General features: G+C 47.4%; 1 protein-coding gene across 1 annotated transcript; it reads right to left on the bottom strand.

The window, feature by feature from the left end:
- Positions 1-1871: 1871 nt before the first annotated feature.
- Positions 1872-18855, bottom strand: ATF6B (activating transcription factor 6 beta). Its single transcript, XM_083160799.1, has 9 exons — positions 18714-18855; positions 17068-17160; positions 10837-10910; positions 10679-10754; positions 8348-8430; positions 7754-7877; positions 4450-4623; positions 3792-3856; positions 1872-1994 (listed from the first exon to the last, which is right to left on the bottom strand). Exons 2-9 carry the CDS (start codon positions 17141-17143, stop codon positions 1872-1874), a joined length of 795 nt encoding a protein of 264 aa, XP_083016925.1. The 5' UTR covers positions 17144-17160; positions 18714-18855.
- Positions 18856-20431: the final 1576 nt, after the last annotated feature.

The following is a 20431-nucleotide window of genomic DNA, read 5'->3' as shown; positions in this document are numbered from 1 at the left end:
TCGGTGTGGGGGTGCGGCCTGCGCAGCGTGACCTTGCTCAGGTGCTGCCCAGCATTAGACTGCGCATGCGCAGTTTAAACCCGAATTCCCGGGATTGGCCACCTTAGCAGGGACTGATGTGAATGTTCAACTATTCTCTGCAAATCGCTGCGGAATATGTATGCGCTACATAAAAAACGGTTAATAAATAATATAAATTAATGGGGCAGCCCCCCACACGGGTTGACCATAAGGAGAAGACTTGGTCATGTCTTCTTGAGTAAAGAAAGAAGCATGAAGGCCTGAGGTTCTGTCAGTATCTGACTGTATTCATCTCTCAGTGTGTAAAAGCCAGAACGATAGTGTCTGTTCCCCCTGGTAGCTGGAATAAAGCTGGCCCTGCACGCTACCATGTGGTCAGTCACTTTACTTGCACCCAGCCAAATTGGCCTGCGGTCTGTTGGCTCCCAGTGACTACCAACAATCCTTCTGCCTGGTGAGCAGGCTGGAAAGAGATGTTCCGCCAATGATCTCAGCTGCCGCTGCTATCATCTCACAGCCAGAACAGACGACGGTGCGGTTATCTGACCCGGTCGCCGACCGCGCACAATTCATCCAGCATGTGTTTGGGAGAAACAGGGGACAACTGATCTGCCTGCAATGGAATAGAGTGTCACTGCTGTGCAACAGGCTCTCAATCACCTTTATAGATGTACTGACCAAATATCCTCATCGCACACCTACATTTATAATACGCAATATAGAAGTGACTGTGCTGAGTACGTAATGCCTTATTATTTATTACAGCTTTGTGCAGCCATAATTATTGTTGGAGCCTGGACGCTGTTTGGCAGCTGCAAGTGTGATTGAAGTCATTAGCGCCAAAGGTTCTGAACAACAATGGTATACAGCGGCGGCATTGAACATGCGGTCCACCAGCTCCTGTGGGACTACACATTCCAGCATGCCCTGCCAAAGTTTCAGCATGCTCTAATAGCCAAACTGCAGCAGGGCATGCTGGGATATCTAGTTCCACAGCAGCCAGAGGGCTGCATGCTGAACACAAACATCATATACACGGACTTATTTCTGGATCTTATATGAATCATGAGAGTTTAAATATCACTGATCTAAACAGCGCAGAAAGTAGGGTTTAAATCAATTTCTTTTTTTCTAAACACTCTATTGTAAGGGAATCCCTGGTATTATTCTACATTCTTGTGGTCTTCATCTAAGTAAACTGAACCAATGCTGTAACACACACACACACACACCAAAGATATATATAGGGAGCTGAATCAAATAAGAGAGGTGCTAAATCTGCCTAGCATCAAGCTTCTCCCCCAACATTCCCATAGGATAGGAAAACACCTCATGGTTTAATCTTCATGTTTTTTTCAATTCAAAACCTTGTGACCTGGGTGTAGGTGGGATCCCGGTATTTGGCCTCAAATTTTAGATCCCGTGATTGGACACCCAGATCATGTTAATCTGTACCCTGGGAAATGCGGAATCACAAGTCATAGATGACTGTAACTGCGTGTACTGTACATCTAAGGGTGGAATTCAGTTGTTCTATTGCACCCGATCTTCTGTCTAAAGTGACGAAAGATCGTAGGGCGCTATTCAATTGATCTATTTTTTGTGCATATCGTGCTCATTATGGTCAGGTTTAGCTGCGCATTTCAGCTCACCAACCCCGGGGTAGCAAGCTGAAATGCTGGTGCTATTTAGGGATGATTGTGCACATAACCTACTCAGTGATCGACTCTCTCAAATATATGGCAGTAAGCGCTGAGCAACATTGGGAATTTATTAGCCATAGTACCAAAGCTGATAGCGAGGTACAATTTACCCACCAATGTAACATAAGTGTAGGTTTTCCTTCTTCTTTAAGAGAAGTCATGAAGATGAGCAACAGATACCATACCAAGCAGCCAGCAGACAAACACAGCACGTAGCTGGAGCCGCCTATCAGTGAAGTAAGTGTCTTGGTAGTAACGCATAATAATGTCCTGCCAACAATTAGATCATTGTATGGAGACTGGATCAATACACAGGGGGCGGTTTGTTAGTAGCCGGAATGTATTGCAGAGGGCAGGGCCCTCCGTGTGAGACCCCAGATACATTAATACAGAAGAGAAGAGAGGTCTCTCCGCCAGGACGGATCGCTCACTGCCCAGGAGCAGCACAGGGACCCCAGACAGCAGCAATAAACAAGTCAGTGATTCCTGGACGGCCTTTCTCCCTTCCCGTCTTACAATTAAAGGAACGGTAATAACAAAATAACACTTGTTCTCTGGAAAACAGGGTCTTGGAATTGTGGATTATTATTGGTTGCCTTATAATGTTCAGAAGCAAATACACCAGGTAAAATTCATAACAGCGATCTTCAGTCCGCTGCAGATAGAACACAAATTTCAAGCGGCTTTGGGAGTTTGTGCCACACCAGTACAGGCAGGTGAGAGCAGAAGCCTTGGTCATCTGATTCAGGACAAATGCTCAAATTCAAAGTGGTGCAGTCAGTTACATGGTGATGGGAGATAGAGAAGCACCACCATGTAATATGGACATGGAGATGAGGAGACCGGAGCAGGGCGGATACATGGTGAGGCCTCTATAGCTCAGACTGTTGCACTGCAGGTGGAGCAGATGTAACATGTACAGAGAGTTGAGGTCCGTACACACTTGCCGATTCCCTGCGACTGCCAATATAGGCGACCATGGGGACCTGGCGGAGTGCCAACATTGGCAAATGCATACAAACTTGCGGGCCAATGTCGGTGGGTGATGTTGGGAGTGGGGATCCTTGTTAATGATCAGTTCCCTTGTCTATACATGCACAGACGATGGAGGGGGCCATTAACAACCCGCAGGTGCACGCAACATCCATCGGTGGAGGCGTACACACTGGGGCTAATTCAGCCCTGTTTTCTGGGCTGCGAATATGCAGCCCGAGCGATTATTGGAGGACTGTGCATGCACACTGTCTGCAGTGCACATGCGCGAGCCCTCCGTGCGATCACAGCCAGCAACGGCCTGCAGGCGGTACGCTGGCTTACGGACACGCCAGCTTTTTTCTGGCCGTGCCCTAGAAAAAGCAGACGGCTCCCGGACGGTGGGAGGGAGGGGTGCTGATATCATCAGCGGTCCTGATCTTCCCACAGACAGGGGGTAATTCATTCGATAGTCGGTGATTCAGAATGAATCTCCTCCTCTTCACACTGCTGCAATCGCATCGGTGCACAGGGGCAGGATTTTACTATGGCAGGGCTCCGAAGGTTCGCCTCCCAGAGATCAGGTCTGAATCAGGCCCACTGGGCAACATAATGAGCGTTATCCCCCAGTGTGTTATGGGGCCTTAGATTTGGTTGGGATGCAACAACCACATGAATGCCAGGACCGAAGGTTTCCCAGTAGGATCACTGAGGCCCAGCATTGCCTCCGCCGGCTCCCTTCAACCCATAATGCATTATGTTTCCATGTTCCCCAGGTGGCACCGGGTTATACACGTGATGTAACGTAACTCAGACCAGGCCACCGCCTTCCACAGGCTCGTTCAGCGGTGGAATATGGCAGAATGTGCACTATGAACGTTCTGCGTTGTCAGAACACGCAGCGTATCATAGTAATATGTAATACAGCAGCTCTCCCTGGGACATGACCAGACAGCCTACCCTGTGCTCTCTACATGCATCAGTGACCCTAGCCCCAAATCACTGGCGGCCCTTCCTTGGACAAGTCCTGATAGACACTGACCACTGCATACTGGGAACACCCCACAAGACCTGCTGCAATGGAGATGCTCTGACCCAGCCATCACCATATGACCCTTGTCGCTCAGATCCTAACACTTGGCCTTTTTCCTGCACATCACCTTCAGGAACAGACAGATCACTTCTGTCTATTATACCCCACCCCATGATAGGTGCCACTGCAAGGAGATCACGTTACTCACTTTATATGTCAGTGCCAGTCAGTGATACACGGACCGCGTAAACCGAAAGCTAAAATCTATTCATTTAGTAACAATCCAAATATAAATAATAGTTATATTGTAATGCACAACGGAATATGCTGCGCTATGTAAGAACCTGTAAGTAAATATACAGTAAGCAGGAATATAGCTACAACACTCTAGACTAGAGCTCTACATACATACAGTATATGCAGAATGATTGATAGAATATTTTTTTACATGGTTTTAAATGTATTATCGTGACTGACATAAATGCTGCAGCCACATTTCTGTATACACAGTAGGGGGCGACACCTGCAGGCAGTTACACGGTATTACACCTACTGTTTGGTCGATTTCTTGCTGGAAAATGTGTGTATTTTCAAAAAATATATACATATTGGTGAACACAATGCAAGAGTGTCAGGGGGGGGGGGGGGGGGAGAGGGACAAGCAGAGGGGGGGGGGGAGGGGAGAGGGTGAGACAGAGAAGGGGAGGGGGGGGGGTTTACCTGTTAGAGAGGGTGGATGTGCTGCAGGCGGTGTGCCGCTGACCGGGTGCAGGATGATGGCGTGCGGAGCGCTGTTCGGGGACGTGCATGGCTTGTTTCCAGGGGCAGGCCTTGGCTGTAAGGCTGGTTTCTTAGACAGGAAAGTGTTAGACTTCGGGAGACATCCAGACTGAGCTGCGAGGAGATAAAAGAGGGCGCCATATAAATCCTGGGCATAACCAGCATTTCATCAGTTCTTACACTCAGACAGTCTGCAGACTATTACCGCTCTGCCAACACTCTGCCCCGTTATACAACACAGCGCAGAACCACGCACAACATGCTCTGCTACTGGTACTGTATAGGGTCATCTCAGCATCGGATCCCAAGCCCTATAGGAACCATGCTCTGCTACTGGTACTGTATAGGGTCATCTCAGCATCGGACACTAAAGCCCTATAGGAGATATAACAATACGCTGCATCTGCTTTCCGTAGTGTGTGGGATGTTCTCTCTCTCTCTCTGCAGAAACACATGGAGTAACCAGGATGAGGTGGCAGAAGGGGGTGTGGCCAGTAGGTGCTGGTGGTGACCTCTGATGGGTAACAGGATTATAGGGGTCACTGGTTCTCATGTGTCCACCAGACTATAGTCAGGACCCCCGTCGGGCTCTGCTCTGGCTAGTGACCCCCTTTTCCTCCCTGACAGAGACTCATTATACCCCTAATCTGCAAAGTGGGATCAGTCGGCGACCACTGCTGTCCCGAAACATGAAGCACTTGTTACATAGGGTGTAGGAGGAGAACAGAACCGAACGGCATTATTGAAGATTGACATACATTAGGTGGACAGGGCTTAGGTCGACACATGAAATAACGCGACAGGTCTTAAGTTGCCCATACACTAGTAAGATTTATCTGCAGATCTGGCTGGTTGGAACAAAAACATGGTTATGGATGATTGACAGTTTTCCAGCATTTCCAAGCAACTGGTCAACTGTAATTCGCTCTCATCCATAACCATGTTTTTGTTCCAACCAGCCAGATCTGCAGATAAATCTTACTAGTGTATGGGCACCTTTAGACCGACAGAGTCGGAAGGTCGACACAAGCATTCGGTCAACAATGGGAAGGTCAACAGTCAGAAGGTTGACATGATTTTTTTCATGTTTTTCCGTGTACATAACATGGAGACTGGATCAGTGTACCGCTGCGCTCGCCCGGTGCCTCGATGCACTCACAACACTACTCTATTCCCCCTCCGCGCCCTACTGCATGGTACGGTAGGAAAGAACGCCGGATTAAAAAAAAAAAAAAATTGAAAAACTCATGTTGACTTTTGGACTGTCAATCTTCTCTAATTCGTGTGTTGACCTTCCGACCCTGTTGACCTTAGGCCTGCTGACCTATTATATGTGTCGATCAAAGCCATGTTGACCTTTTACCACTTACAAAGAGTCGGCAACCTGGAGGATTGGAGGTAAACATGTAAAGTGGCATTGGGACAGATGTACTCATCTGCCTATAACGTTTGGCGAATAACGAGTCCCGCTTCTCCAGCATAACGAGGAGAAGCGGGCAAACGTTATAGGCAGATGTATTAACCCCATCCCAGCTGATAAGGAGAGCCGTTATCCCCAGCGTGAACGGCTCTCCTTATCGTCTCCCTCGCCTCCCCGCACATGCGCACTCGCAGTTCCCCCCCCCCTGCCCGGCTTACTGGGCATGCGCGAGATCTCGCTAAAACCACGAGATCTCCAGCGCAGCCCAAGCCAGACGCAGGGCTAGCGTTGTCCCCACAGTGGGGGATAGGACAACGCTAGCCCTGAGCTGGCGAAGCGGCCGGGGCGAATTAACGCCTTGAAGGCGGTTAATACATCGCCCCGGCCGCTAATCCCTGGGGGGGATTGCAGGGGACAGCCCCGCCGAGCGTAACTCGGCGGGCTGTCACGAGCGCACGTTAGGTGCGCTAGTAATACATTAGGATAAACGTAATCCCCCCCAGTTAACCGGCGTTAAGTGCCTTTTGGCACTTAACGCTGGTTGATACATCTGCCCCATTATGCTTAGCACTGAATGGGGAGTGCGGCCTTACATTTCCACCTCCAGCCCGACAGGACGTGGTGACTGGCTTCATACATAATGCCCGGATGTTCTTTATTATTATTATATACTTTGTAACAAGCGCAATACAAACGGGAGAGACTAATGGATGTGGTGAAGGTGGTTGTGCGGGATCTGTAAATAATTGTGTACAGATCATCTGCCATTTTTGTGTGTGTTTGTCGTGCTTTGGGCGCTGGAATGATGGATGTCTTTTTTTTTATGCTTTTTTTTTTTTTTTTTTACATAAACCTTAAAAATATTAATAGCAGTGATACACATGTGTTATCTTAAAGCAGGGGTTCCCAACCCCAGTCCTAATGCTGGCCAAACATCAGACCAACTTTCCTCCAACCATCCAACTAGTTGCTTGGATGGAATAAAAAATATGGTACTGGATGGGAGCAAAGGACAATTACAAATGTGCTCACAAATCGAGGAAAACGGACAAAAACATTCAGTCAAATTGTTTAAATCAAACAGGTTCAACTACAGTACCGTGTCTGAGCGACAGTTTTTAGGCCCCCATACACTATGCGATTTTGGGCACGATTTCACCCGATTCGGAAAAATTCGCACATTTCTGAAGTAAATATTACATTTGCTCCCATCCAGTACCAGATTTTTATTCCACCCAAGCAACTAGTTGGATGGTTGGAGGTAAGTTGGTCTAATGTGTGGCCAGCATTAGGGCACCCAAACAGCCCAGATATTTGTATATTCGTGATAGCCATGCTTGAGCTCAGGTGGTTAAATGGAAACAACTCCGCTACTAATGTAGTCACCGGTGCATAGCTATCCTAAAACCCTGAACGGTTAGTATGCCTTGAGGACTGTGGCTTGGAAGCCGTTTTACAGTAGGAATTCTCCCATAACTGCTGGGGGACCGTTTCATGGAAGCATCACTTATTCCTTATGTCACTTGTTTTCCTCTTCCACAACTCAGCGTGTCCCCTTGTTCTAGCAACTCTCTAATTGTATTTATCTCCTGAACACTAAGCAAATATTTTGGCTTTTTATTTTAATCTTGAGTGTCAGTTGATGCGCCTTATATTAATTACACAGCAGCCCTAGATGTCCTTGTGACATTTATTACTCGGACTTTGATGTAGTGTAATGTAGTCTTCCTCCCTGCAGATGGCGCTGTATAACGACAGCTCTGAGCTGTAAAATTAAGTAGTTTATATAAATTACCCAACACTACAAGAAACCCTTATACTCACCAGACACTGGGAGGAGAGTTATCTGTAGAGAATTGCAAGGGGCAGGTGGTGGTTCCTGGCTCGGACACGGTGGAGATGGTGGCAGCTCAATCTTCACGGAGGTCCCCACCTCTCCTAGAGATGGCTGTGCATCCGGACAGGGAAACACATGGGCATCAGGATATGTGATATACAACGATATACAAGGAGAGTACTACAAACTACAGAGGAGGGAGTCAACAGCCAGACAGGTTGGACAGAGTGGACATCGAGCAGCTGATAGCAGATGAATGGGCCACCATTAAAGAAGGTCAGAGAGGGAAATATCAAGCAAGTGATGGGGGGGTGGATAAAGACGATCCATTACAGCAGGCAACCCTCCAGATGAACTACACATCCCAGCATGCCTTGCCTTAGTTTTAATTGGCCATGCTGAAACTGATGCCAGGCATGCTGGGATGTGTACTTCATCAACAGCTGGAGGACAGTTTATATCCCACCCCTGCAATAGAGGGTTGCACGAGGGGACTGAGGATTGTAGGAGTGCCGTATGAGCCAAGATGTGGTGGGGGGCAAACTCCAATGCAGACATGTTCCTAACGAGGTTTTACTCACGGTGTAGAGGCCGTCACAGGATGACGAGGAGTCGCAGGATGAGGACGAGTAGGGGGACGCCGGCTCTGTCTTAACTAACAGGTCTAAAAAGACACAGATTTACAGTAATGTTTCTATGCATAATGTAAAATGTCTGCTACGTTATATACACGTCCCCTTCATTTATTTTACAGGTTTCGCACAATGTGGTAGATAGAAAATAGATTATCAGACAGCTTGAAGGCACTTTGGCATAGTTATCGGTGTATGGAAGCGGTTGGGATGTTGGAGGAATTTGGGATCTATCAAAGGTTTTAGAGCAACGAGCATACTAGCCTCATGTCACCGGCACATTGCTTAGTCAAACAGGGCTTGTGCATGCCACTGACTTTGCAATGTAGCCACTAACTGCCACTAAGTATGCACCTGATCGCTGCTGTGCAAATCTGCGGAGCCATGCGATCAGATAGTCGCTGCCCAGACAGACTGAGATCCCGCCCCGTACAAGGCTGCGGGGGACTGATCGCATTCCAGCTGCTGATCCATCCGCAACTAAACAGCTAATCATTTCCCAGTCTGCGCAAGTGTGCATAACTCTGACCTTTCTACAACTCTGCGATAGAATCAGGCGGATCGAGGCCGGCGCTGGTGTCACACATCCTCCCTGGGCACGCCTGCGGTTTTCCAGACACTTCCGGAAAACGGCCAGTGACCACCCCCAAATACCGGCTTCCTGTCAGTCAAGTTGCGAGGAGACTCCAACTCCTCTGTATTAATATGCGAATGTATTTGATACATTCCTTGCACCACACTTAAAAACCTAGGATAGACAGTTTCTTCCAGAAACATGTACACATGTCTACCCTCATACAGACAAGCAGGCATGCAGGTTTTAAAATAAATATAAACACTAACAGTTGAACCCAAGAAGCTGTTCCATCAAGTCCTTCTAAGCTCTTCTAGCTATAGAGAAGAATCTTCACTCAATAGGAAAGGTTCAGAAGTGTGGGGCATGAGTTCCGCATTCTTTGTAACCACAACAAAAATCAACGAGCCACAATCTCCGCTGGTTTGCTTGCTCGTCACCGTTCAATTCATGGACACAAGGAACGATTTCTTTACCGAATCGTTACTGGCGGCGAAAAATGGTGCCTGTACATCAATATGAACCAGCGTAAGGAATGGCTTAGCCAAGGTAAACAAACGACCCCGCGCATTAAACAAGATCTTCATCCGCTTAAAAAGATGTTGTGCGTATGGTGGGAGAGCTTGGTTGTGCGTATGGTGGGAGAGCTTGGTTGTGCGTATGGTGGGAGAGCTTCGTTGAATGAATTTTTCGAGTCTACACCAGGTGATTTCTACCAACGAGGTATTGAAAACCTTATTGAACGTTGGAAATAAGTTGTAAACTACAAGGGAGAATACATTTATAAGTATTGGTGCTCCGAATTGTGCGTTGTGTGCCATATAGTGAAGCACATGAAAAGCATGCTTTTTCACGGTCACTTAACGTGTTCGTTTTGCGGTTACGTGAGGCACTGCATGCATTGGTCTTTATTCTTACAGTAGAGAAGTCATTAATTATAATTTTCGGAGTCGGTGCATTGTTTGCCGACTCCAGGTACTCGAAATTTCCTCAGACTCCGACTCCACAGCCCTGTTTAGAAGCGCCATAATTCTAAAATCGGGCCTGTTCTGCCGACGGCAGTTTTCGTGGCCACACCCCCTTCTCGCTGATCGGCAGTCTGGTCCTTGAATCCCGCCTGCCGATCTGCTGTTGGTCAACCGCTAACAGGCCAGGATCACAGCTGTGGGGAGGGATCGTCAGTCCTGATCCTGTATTGCATGCCCCCCTTAGTGCATTATAACAGGGATTAAGATACAAAACTCAGGATAAGGTACGCAATATCAGAAGCAAGGCAAAAAGACAGGTCCTTGTGCCACACGTCGTCCTGCTTAATCTAGAACGTTCTATAAATTGCTGTGCGACAAAAACAAATCCTACGTACAGTACTAAGTACACTATAAGCACATATGTACTCAGCTGTGGGAAGAACTACCCGTGGTGGAGCATTTAACTGGCGCAAGGGATTTCGCCTCCTCCTACATAAACTGAACAAACCTAGTGACAAAATCCGTCTGACCAATCACACACTCCGAGGGTGACCGTGCATGAAAAAAAAAAAAAAATGAAGTATTGACAACAGCATCATTTTAAGACAAACTATTCACCTATAACATTTTCGTTAATGATACAACATGTTGTTCATTCCCTAGTCACAATAGCCAATCAAACGCCACGATTGCTGTACTTCCCTATAATCGTGAAGGAGTTACGCATGGTATACACACCTGACAAGTTCATGCTGTGGATTTCATCCAAAGACGAGGACGCGGAACAAGACTCCACATCCATCTGGCTGTCATACTGTGTGGAGAGGGGAGATGTGATGTAGACACAGGTGGGTTGAAACAAAGGCTGTGTGTGAAAACGACAAGGTGTTACTTACCAAATGCAGGGGGTAAGACTGAAAAAGCTCCCCGTAGTCATCTGTCACCTCTGCGTAGGCATACAGGGCTGTGTCTGAGAGATGTCATTATATAGATTTATATTGCAAATCAGAAGAGGGATTATCTACCATCATGTTCACAAAATACACTCTTAGGGGTCAATTCCATTAGGCAAGAGGGAGACAATTAACCTACCAGTATCTTTTTGGATTGTGGGAGGAAACCGGAGTACCCGGAGGAAACCCATGCAAGCACGGGGAGAATGTACAAACTCTGCAGGTTAGGGCCATGATGGGAGTCGAACCCATGACCTCAGTGCTGTGAGGCAGTAATGCTAATCATTACACCATCCATACTGCCCTGTATATATAACACATGGTGGGGATAGAACCCATGACCTCAGCGCTGTGAGGCAGTAATGCTGACCATTACACCATCCGTACTGCCCCGTATATATAACACATGGTGGGGATAGAACCCATGACCTCAGTGCTGTGATGCAGTAATGCTAATCATTACACCATCCATACTGCCCTGTATATATAACACATGGTGGGGATAGAACCCATGACCTCGGCGCTGTGAGGCAGTAATGTAACCATTACACCATCCGTACTGCCCTGTATATATAACACATGGTGGGGATAGAACCCATGACCTCAGTGCTGTGAGGCAGTAATGCTAACCATTACACCATCCGTACTGCCCTGTATATATAACACATGGTGGGGATAGAACCCATGACCTCAGCGCTGTGAGGCAGTAATGCTAACCATTACACCATCCGTACTGCCCCGTATATATAACACATGGTGGGGATAGAACCCATGACCTCAGTGCTGTGAGGCAGTAATGCTGACCATTACACCATCCGTACTGCCCCGTATATATAACACATGGTGGGGATAGAACCCATGACCTCAGCGCTGTGAGGCAGTAATGCTAACCATTACACCATCCGTACTGCCACGTATATATAACACATGGTGGGGATAGAACCCATGACCTCAGCGCTGCGAGGCAGTAATGTAACCATTACACCATCCGTGCTGCCCCATAACACATGGTGGGGATAGAACCCATGACCTCAGCGCTGTGAGGCAGTAATGCTAACCATTACACCATCCGTACTGCCACGTATATATAACACATGGTGGGGATAGAACCCATGACCTCAGCGCTGTGAGGCAGTAATGCTATCCATTACACCATCCGTACTGCCCCGTATATATAACACATGGTGGGGATAGAACCCATGACCTCAGCGCTGTGAGGCAGTAATGCTAACCATTACACCGTCCGTACTGCCCCGTATATATAACACATGGTGGGGATAGAACCCATGACCTCAGCGCTGTGAGGCAGTAATGCTAACCATTACACCATCCGTGCTGCCCCGTATATATAACACATGGTGGGGATAGAACCCATGACCTCAGTGCTGTGAGGCAGTAATGCTAAACATTACACCATCCATACTGCCCCGTATATATAACACATGGTGGGGATAGAACCCATGACCTCAGCGCTGTGAGGCAGTAATGTAACCATTACACATCCGTACTGCCCTGTATATATAACACATGGTGGGGATAGAACCCATGACCTCAGTGCTGTGAGGCAGTAATGCTAACCATTACACCATCCGTACTGCCCCGTATATATAACACATGGTGGGGATAGAACCCATGACCTCAGTGCTGTGAGGCAGTAATGCTAACCATTACACCGTCCGTACTGCCCCGTATATATAACACATGGTGGGGATAGAACCCATGACCTCAGCGCTGTGAGGCAGTAATGCTAACCATTACACCGTCCGTACTGCCCCGTATATATAACACATGGTGGGGATAGAACCCATGACCTCAGCGCTGTGAGGCAGTAATGCTAACCATTACACCATCCGTGCTGCCCCGTATATATAACACATGGTGGGGATAGAACCCATGACCTCAGTGCTGTGAGGCAGTAATGCTAAACATTACACCATCCATACTGCCCCGTATATATAACACATGGTGGGGATAGAACCCATGACCTCAGTGCTGTGAGGCAGTAATGCTAAACATTACACCATCCATACTGCCCCGTATATATAACACATGGTGGGGATAGAACCCATGACCTCAGCGCTGTGAGGCAGTAATGTAACCATTACACATCCGTACTGCCCTGTATATATAACACATGGTGGGGATAGAACCCATGACCTCAGTGCTGTGAGGCAGTAATGCTAACCATTACACCATCCGTACTGCCCCGTATATATAACACATGGTGGGGATAGAACCCATGACCTCAGTGCTGTGAGGCAGTAATGCTAACCATTACACCGTCCGTACTGCCCCGTATATATAACACATGGTGGGGATAGAACCCATGACCTCAGTGCTGTGAGGCAGTGATGCTAACCATTACACCATTCGTACTGCCCCGTATATATATAACACATGGTGGGGATAGAACCCATGACCTCAGTGCTGTGAGGCAGTAATGCTAACCATTACACCGTCCGTACTGCCCCGTATATATAACACATGGTGGGGATAGAACCCATGACCTCAGTGCTGTGAGGCAGTAATGCTAACCATTACACCATCCGTACTGCCCCGTATATATAACACATGGTGGGGATAGAACCCATGACCTCAGCGCTGTGAGGCAGTAATGCTAACCATTACACCATCCATACTGCCCCGTATATATAACACATGGTGGGGATAGAACCCATGACCTCAGCGCTGTGAGGCAGTAATGCTAACCATCACACCATCCGTACTGCCCCGTATATATAACACATGGTGGGAATAGAACCCATGACCTCAGCGCTGTGAGGCAGTAATGCTAACCATTACACCATCCGTACTGCCCCGTATATACGGTATAACACATGGTGGGGATAGAACCCATGACCTCAGCGCTGTGAGGCAGTAATGTAACCATTACACATCCGTACTGCCCTGTATATATAACACATGGTGGGGATAGAACCCATGACCTCAGTGCTGTGAGGCAGTAATGCTAACCATTACACCATCCGTACTGCCCCGTATATATAACACATGGTGGGGATAGAACCCATGACCTCAGTGCTGTGAGGCAGTAATGCTAACCATCACACCATCCGTACTGCCCTGTATATATAACACATGGTGGGGATAGAACCCATGACCTCAGTACTGTGAGGCAGTAATGCTAACCATTACACCATCCGTACTGCCCCGTATATATAACACATGGTGGGGATAGAACCCATGACCTCAGCGCTGTGAGGCAGTAATGCTAACCATTACACCATCCATACTGCCCCGTATATATAACACATGGTGGGGATAGAACCCATGACCTCAGCGCTGTGAGGCAGTAATGCTAACCATTACACCATCCGTACTGCCCCGTATATATAACACATGGTGGGGATAGAACCCATGACCTCAGCGCTGTGAGGCAGTAATGCTATAACCATTACACCATCCGTACTGCCCATTGTCCCCTCACGGCCTGATCTCGCCTGAGAATCATGCATATTTGTACACAGACCTATGGGGCTGGGAAAGTGTGATATATAGCCACAATTACTCATGGCCTTATGGATTCCACCCTTAAGAATGTGTCCTTTAATCGCAATGCTATGTGACAAAATCACCTCTCGGCGCTGCTCTGATTAGTGTGATAAGCGACACTCGTATATCTGTGTGTGACTTAAGTGTGAATTCATACAAAAAGAACAATGGTACTTGGTATGAAGAACAAACCGTAGTCAATATTGTAGCACGTTGTATACAGAAAAGGCTGGGATGTAATAAGAACAGATATTAACGGCCAGGAAAAAGTCGCACCACTGCGACCTCGGCCAATGTATTGGCGTGCTTCTTTAATGATCCGATTGCAAATCGCATCCAACTTCTTTCGGGATTTTTACACCAGACCAACCGGAATGCTTTGTGCAGCGTAACAGCCGCAGCCTGGGATGTAATGCCGGGTTAGAAGTCTCACACAAACCAGCTCTAGAGTCGGACAGCAACCGAGCTGTTTTTTGGGCTGAGTTGTATTTAGCAATGTTGAAAACCCATCGCAAGTACACAATGACAACAAATAATGTTACAATTATTTATAACCTTAAAATCAGTTAAAATACTTTGTTCTCTTCCAAAATATCTCATCTACGGTATTATGTCATTTTTACCTAATTATGTCGGACTGTATAGAGCTATTTTGTGTGCAACATTTCTAAGTCGGACTCCATTACATCGGCCAACTTGTAGGTTTAGTTAAGCTGAAAATATCCGACTTTTCCTGAACTCTGACGCTGTTGTATTAGGCAACTTTGTAAGATGTGTGACTTTTGTGGAAATATCTGACATTTCACAAAATCAGACCAAACGCGGCTCCTTATACCTTCCGGCCATGGAAGTGTCACACGTCAGATGAATCAGTGCAATATCACATTGCGATTAAGATGAACATTTGCCCCAAATAAAGATGCTTTACGCAAACAGAGCCAGGTATAATATCAGCAATATCACATTCCAGGACCGCCCACATAACCTTCAGAAACCTTTCCTAGCCAATCACATGCCCACTCTACATTCCAAACATATCCTCACTTATTTTCTCTCTCGCTTTCCCTTTCTCCTGATCCCAGGCCAACATTGCTGGGTCCCCCAATCAGACAGCCCACATGAACCTGGGCAATCTGGTGCAATCTTTTTGCAATAGAGGACAACTATCCTTGGCCCTGATTCGCAAACTCACCCTTACATTTGCACGGGGAGTTCGATGGTGAAGCTCTGCGCATGTGCGGGGCTTCTATGTGGGTGCCTTCGGAGACTTGCATAGTCTCCTAGCCACTCGCAAAGGGGGGAGGCAGGGGGTGTCCGAATGCGGACATGCTGTGTTTCCTGGGCGTACCCACAAAAACACTGGGTGCACCTGGCTTCCAGGGCCGGGCAGCTGACAGCACCGGACGGCAGCTGCCAACCCAGTTCTCGGAGCGGGACGCCGCATATCTAAGTCAGCAGAGACTGATTTGCGATTTGGTGACCAATGATTCCAGGCCTGCATGCAAAACATCCATTTGCAGTGCACCGGGTAATGTCGCTCGGTGGTCAAGCAGACATCGATAAAAGTCTTTGTGTGCCAACCAGAATCAGGCCCCTTGTGTACCCTATAGAGTGTAAGCTTGCAAGCAGGTCCCTCCTGTCATTTCAATTGTCTGTAACTACCCAGTTGGTTTTATCAATGTTTTCAATTGTAAAGTGCAATGGAATTCGCTGTCGTGTACAAGAACCAGGTACACATATAAACAATGCGGATCTCCTGACTTGTAACCCGCTCTCGTTAATAGAAGTTAAACATTATTTCCAAATAGAACCCACAGTAAAAACAAAGTCAGTGCACCCGGGAATTTCCAATCAGTTTCGCTGCTGCATCGCCCCTCCTAAATGGCTTTTGGACCCAAACACCCCCCCACCCCCTTCCACACCCCCATCATGGTTACCGCAATCAGCTGTCTGAACTGCTGGACCATAACATTTACAGGCTATTACGGTTGTTGGGTTAACACATATAAAGTCCATATACATTGGATTGACCACTGAAGGTCGACTTGGCTTAGGTCGACACCTGAAATAGGTCGACATGATTGAAAGGTTGACTCAATCATTAGGTCAACAGGCAAAAGGTCGACATGGATTTTCACTTTTTTCTTTGAGCCGACAGGTGGTATTTCATGCCCTACCATCCACTATGGCATGAGACTAAAATAGTGCGCTGAACGCAGCGAGGCACTGTGCCCGAAGCATGGCGAGTGCAGCGAGGGGACGTGGTACACCGATATGGTATTCAAGTCAACATTGGGGACAAAATAAGAGTGAAAAACCCAAGTCGACCTTTTGACAGTCGACTTAGCCATCTTTGACCTAAAGCTTGTGTTGACCTTCCAACAATGTCGAACGTCAATGGTCGACCCATTGACCCATACCCATAACATTATCCCAGTCCTCAGCGGTCAGTGCAAGTGGGGGTGAAGGCATGAGACCAGTATGTACAGTGAACACTGGTGTTATAAATACAATACACAGAGGTTCCAGCCTCACCTAGGCGATATGTGACAGACAGACTCACTAGCAGGGGAATAATCAGTACACTGATAACATAAACCTCTCCACAGGTCAGGTAGCCGTATCCTGTACATAAAATATGAGTATAGAAAATGCAAGCTGTACCCCAGTCCTCGCTGGTCAGCAGGTTGTCTGCACAGAACTTGGTGTCTAGGTCATTGAGCAGGAGTTCGGTGGCCATTGTGACGGTGTCCTCACCTGTAGATGAAAGACAAGGGATGAGGATGGGAAGGTTGATACAATGGAGGATAAACTGGAACATGTTTGAGGGATCAGGTTAAAAACAATTGGTGTGAGTGCGATTCTGCAATTTTAGGTGTTCCACCACCTGTTAAGCTGGGTACGTTACACCTATACAATTGGCAACCAGAACTTGATATCAGGTTGACGTAATGTAAAGGTGTGTACGCAGGAGAGTTAGCCAATAGACGGCTTAAAACACTCTCACAACAGTCTGTATCGGGGAGGTGGTACCTTATGTGCCGTTTAATATTTTTCTGTCCAACCTCCCCATCACACAGCCCATACACACTGAGCGATCTCTTTAAGAATGACCGGGACCTACAGGACTCAGCTGATCAGCCAAGTGATCGCCAAGGTCTGTACCCAGCCCATATCTGCCCTGCCTCATGTCATTGTACAAAATTTACAACACTAAGTTGAAACACTAAGCGATTTTAGCCAATGATATGCACGATGACAATATTGTTAACAATATTATCGTGCAAATGATTTAGTGTGTACCCACCATATGTTTTACCGATGCGCGTTCCCACGAGTCGTTAACGAACCCGCCTCTCGTCTAAACATTAAGCCAAATGACTCCGTCTTCACTGACTAAATGTTAGTCGGAGTCACATCACAGAACGAGATTGTTCAGTATTTAAATGCTAGATCATTTTTTAGTCGATATCGTTAACGGTGGTGCCATACATCCATGTACTGTATCGTGTGTACCCAGCTTTAGTATCTCAGGTAATTTTTCTATCTCTGGGAAAACGGCATCTGGACATTTTTTTTAGCAATTTAAAAACAGCGCTGGTGCCTAACTTGGCGGAAAACAGAGCTGATGCAATTTCCCTGGCGATTTCTGCAACACTTCACAAAAAGTAACGCTGGTGACACACTAAACAATGTGTATACTATGCGACGGCACAATACATCACGCCGTCTGTACACGATTCAGAGGACAATGGAGTGATGTCTCCCTGCCCACCATATGTAAGATGCATGCTGTCATTCCCTGGCTAGTCCAAATGGGCATGCAGCGTGCCCGACAGAACAGCACTGGGTAGGACCCATGGGATGGCATGACCACGGTACACACTGAGCAATATAGTCAGTGGGTGCAGGCTGAGCAGTGCGGACCCACTGGACCCAGGGCACCATGCACCCAATACAGCTATGCCACTGTGTGTACATAAGGCATAGTAGCCTAGGAAGGTCTGTGGCCTGCAGCAGCAGGAGGGCAGTGCCAATACTACAAGCACTGATGGGATCTGTGATCCCTACTACTACGCTCCTTAAGGGATAGCAGGGCCAGATGGCATCACCAGAGGGGTGTGGCCGGGAGAGGCCCTGCACTGTGCCACAGATGCACCGTCCATCACACAGGGCGCAATGACCGGGCTACTACACCATGACGTCACTGCCATGGGTCAGGGTGCAGCGTGGTACGTCACGCCGAGGGCTGACGCAGCAATTACAGAAGCAGAGAGCTAGCTACAGGGGAGGAGGACCCGTTACATCACCGGAGGGAGTTCCGCGTCCACCGGTGTCAGGAAGAGGATGCGGGCACCGTCCGGGGTAGGAGAGGGTCTGTGGGAGTATCTCAGCCAATCACAGCCCGAGGCCGCAGGAGCTGAGCGAATCAGAGGAGGCGCAGAGATGTCCCGCCCCCAAAACATTCTCCGGTTATTGGTGACAGGGGGCGAGTAAACAAGACCTAGCCAATAAAAAGCTTTCAATAGTTTGATTGACAGGATAACCAGCCAATTGCAGGGTGGCGACGAGAAGACCAATGGTAGGTGAGGAGAATCTTCTCCATGGCACCTAATTGGTCAGTAAAGAACAGTCATCATTTGACAGCCTTACCACAATGCATTGGGGCTTGGCGCATGTGTGGTGTTACAGTGGCTGATGGGAAATGTAGTTCCAAGTTACAAAACCTTTCATTGTTATAGTTAACCCTTTTGCAGTCCATTTTTTTTGTTTTAATTCAAACTGTCTAGTTTAAATGTTAAAATTAATTGTAATTTTTTTTTTATTCAATAATGGTCTACATTGGATGTTAAACGATGTTAATATTTTTATTTTAAAATGGCTCACCATTGGATCTGCAACTAGCGCTAGGGCTGTTGAGCCTGACCAGACGTTGGACCTGAAAGGGCTAATGGATGAATAAACTGTTCTCATGGGTAATTTATGGCTCTACCTCTGTTGGTGAACTACAGTACCAGTCATAGGTGCTGATTTGTTTTTGCTGGTGGATGCTGAGCTCAAGCCAAAAATATACCAATTTATATTACGCAGCACAGAAATAAATGCCCCCCACAGTGCCAGGTACATAAATGCCCCCCATGGTGCCAGGTACATAAATGCCCTCACAGTGCCAAATACATAAATGCCCCCACAGTGCATGTACATAAATGCCCCCACAGTGCATGTACATAAATGCCCCCACAGTGCATGTACATAAATGCTCCCACAGTGCATGTACATAAATGCCCCCACAGAAGCTGTGCTGGCGATAAGGGAGGGGGAGTGGGGTGGGACATGGCCGGGTGGGTGGCAGCTGAGCTACTCAGGCAGGTCCGGCGATGCAGCCACAAATTAGCAAGTTAATATGGCGGCCCAGCACCGGGACTCGAGTCCGTGGGTGCTCATCAATATCCGTGGGTGCTCGGGCCCTTGAGCACCCACAGAATGGGCACCTATGGTACCAGTATCTGGGTGTCAATGTATACTGGAACATTACTGGAGACCTGCGATTGGCACAGTACACACAACAGTCATACTTGCCTACTTTTGAACAATATAATCAGAGAGATTACAGTGGGATGGGCAAAGCACTTGAGAGTGAAATGGTCGACATGGGTTTTTCATGATTTTTTTTAACTTACTTGTTCATACTTTACCATGCCAGTGGGCATAGAGGGAGAATGTAATAATGTTCCAAGGGCAGAGAGGCACCAGGCCCAAATCATGGCGAGCTCAGCAACACTGATATGGTGTACATAATCTCCTATGTTGACACACACACACAAACAAAAAGAAAACGCATGTCTCCGTTTTGAGCATGTCGACCTTTTTCATGTGTTCACCTTCTGTCCCTCCTGGCCAAAGGGGCGTGTCAAGCTCAACATATGGGTGTGTCTATGCTTACATGCTCGTTGCTGTGAGATATTTCTATATAACACTAGCTGAATACCCGTGGCTCGCTATGGCATTTCAAGTATTTCTGATTTTC

Source organism: Crinia signifera, chromosome 9, assembly GCF_055691185.1.
Source record: "Crinia signifera chromosome 9, ASM5569118v1, whole genome shotgun sequence".
In the NCBI taxonomy this organism is placed as follows: Eukaryota; Metazoa; Chordata; class Amphibia; order Anura; family Myobatrachidae; genus Crinia; species Crinia signifera.
Note: the sequence above shows the minus strand (reverse complement) of the source record. Positions and strands in the feature narration are given on the sequence as shown.

What these genes read in the sequence shown, in the direction of transcription:
- ATF6B (XM_083160799.1), bottom strand. Translation starts at nt 17,143, where the DNA reads ATGGCCACCGAACTCCTGCTCAATGACCTAGACACCAAGTTCTGTGCA. An exon ending in CCACAGCATGAACTTGTCAG is followed by an intron (nt 8,431 to 10,678) that starts GTGTGTATACCA and finishes GTGTCTTTTTAG; the next exon opens with ACCTGTTAGTTAAGACAGAG. An exon ending in CCTGTGACGGCCTCTACACC is followed by an intron (nt 7,878 to 8,347) that starts GTGAGTAAAACC and finishes CCGGATGCACAG; the next exon opens with CCATCTCTAGGAGAGGTGGG.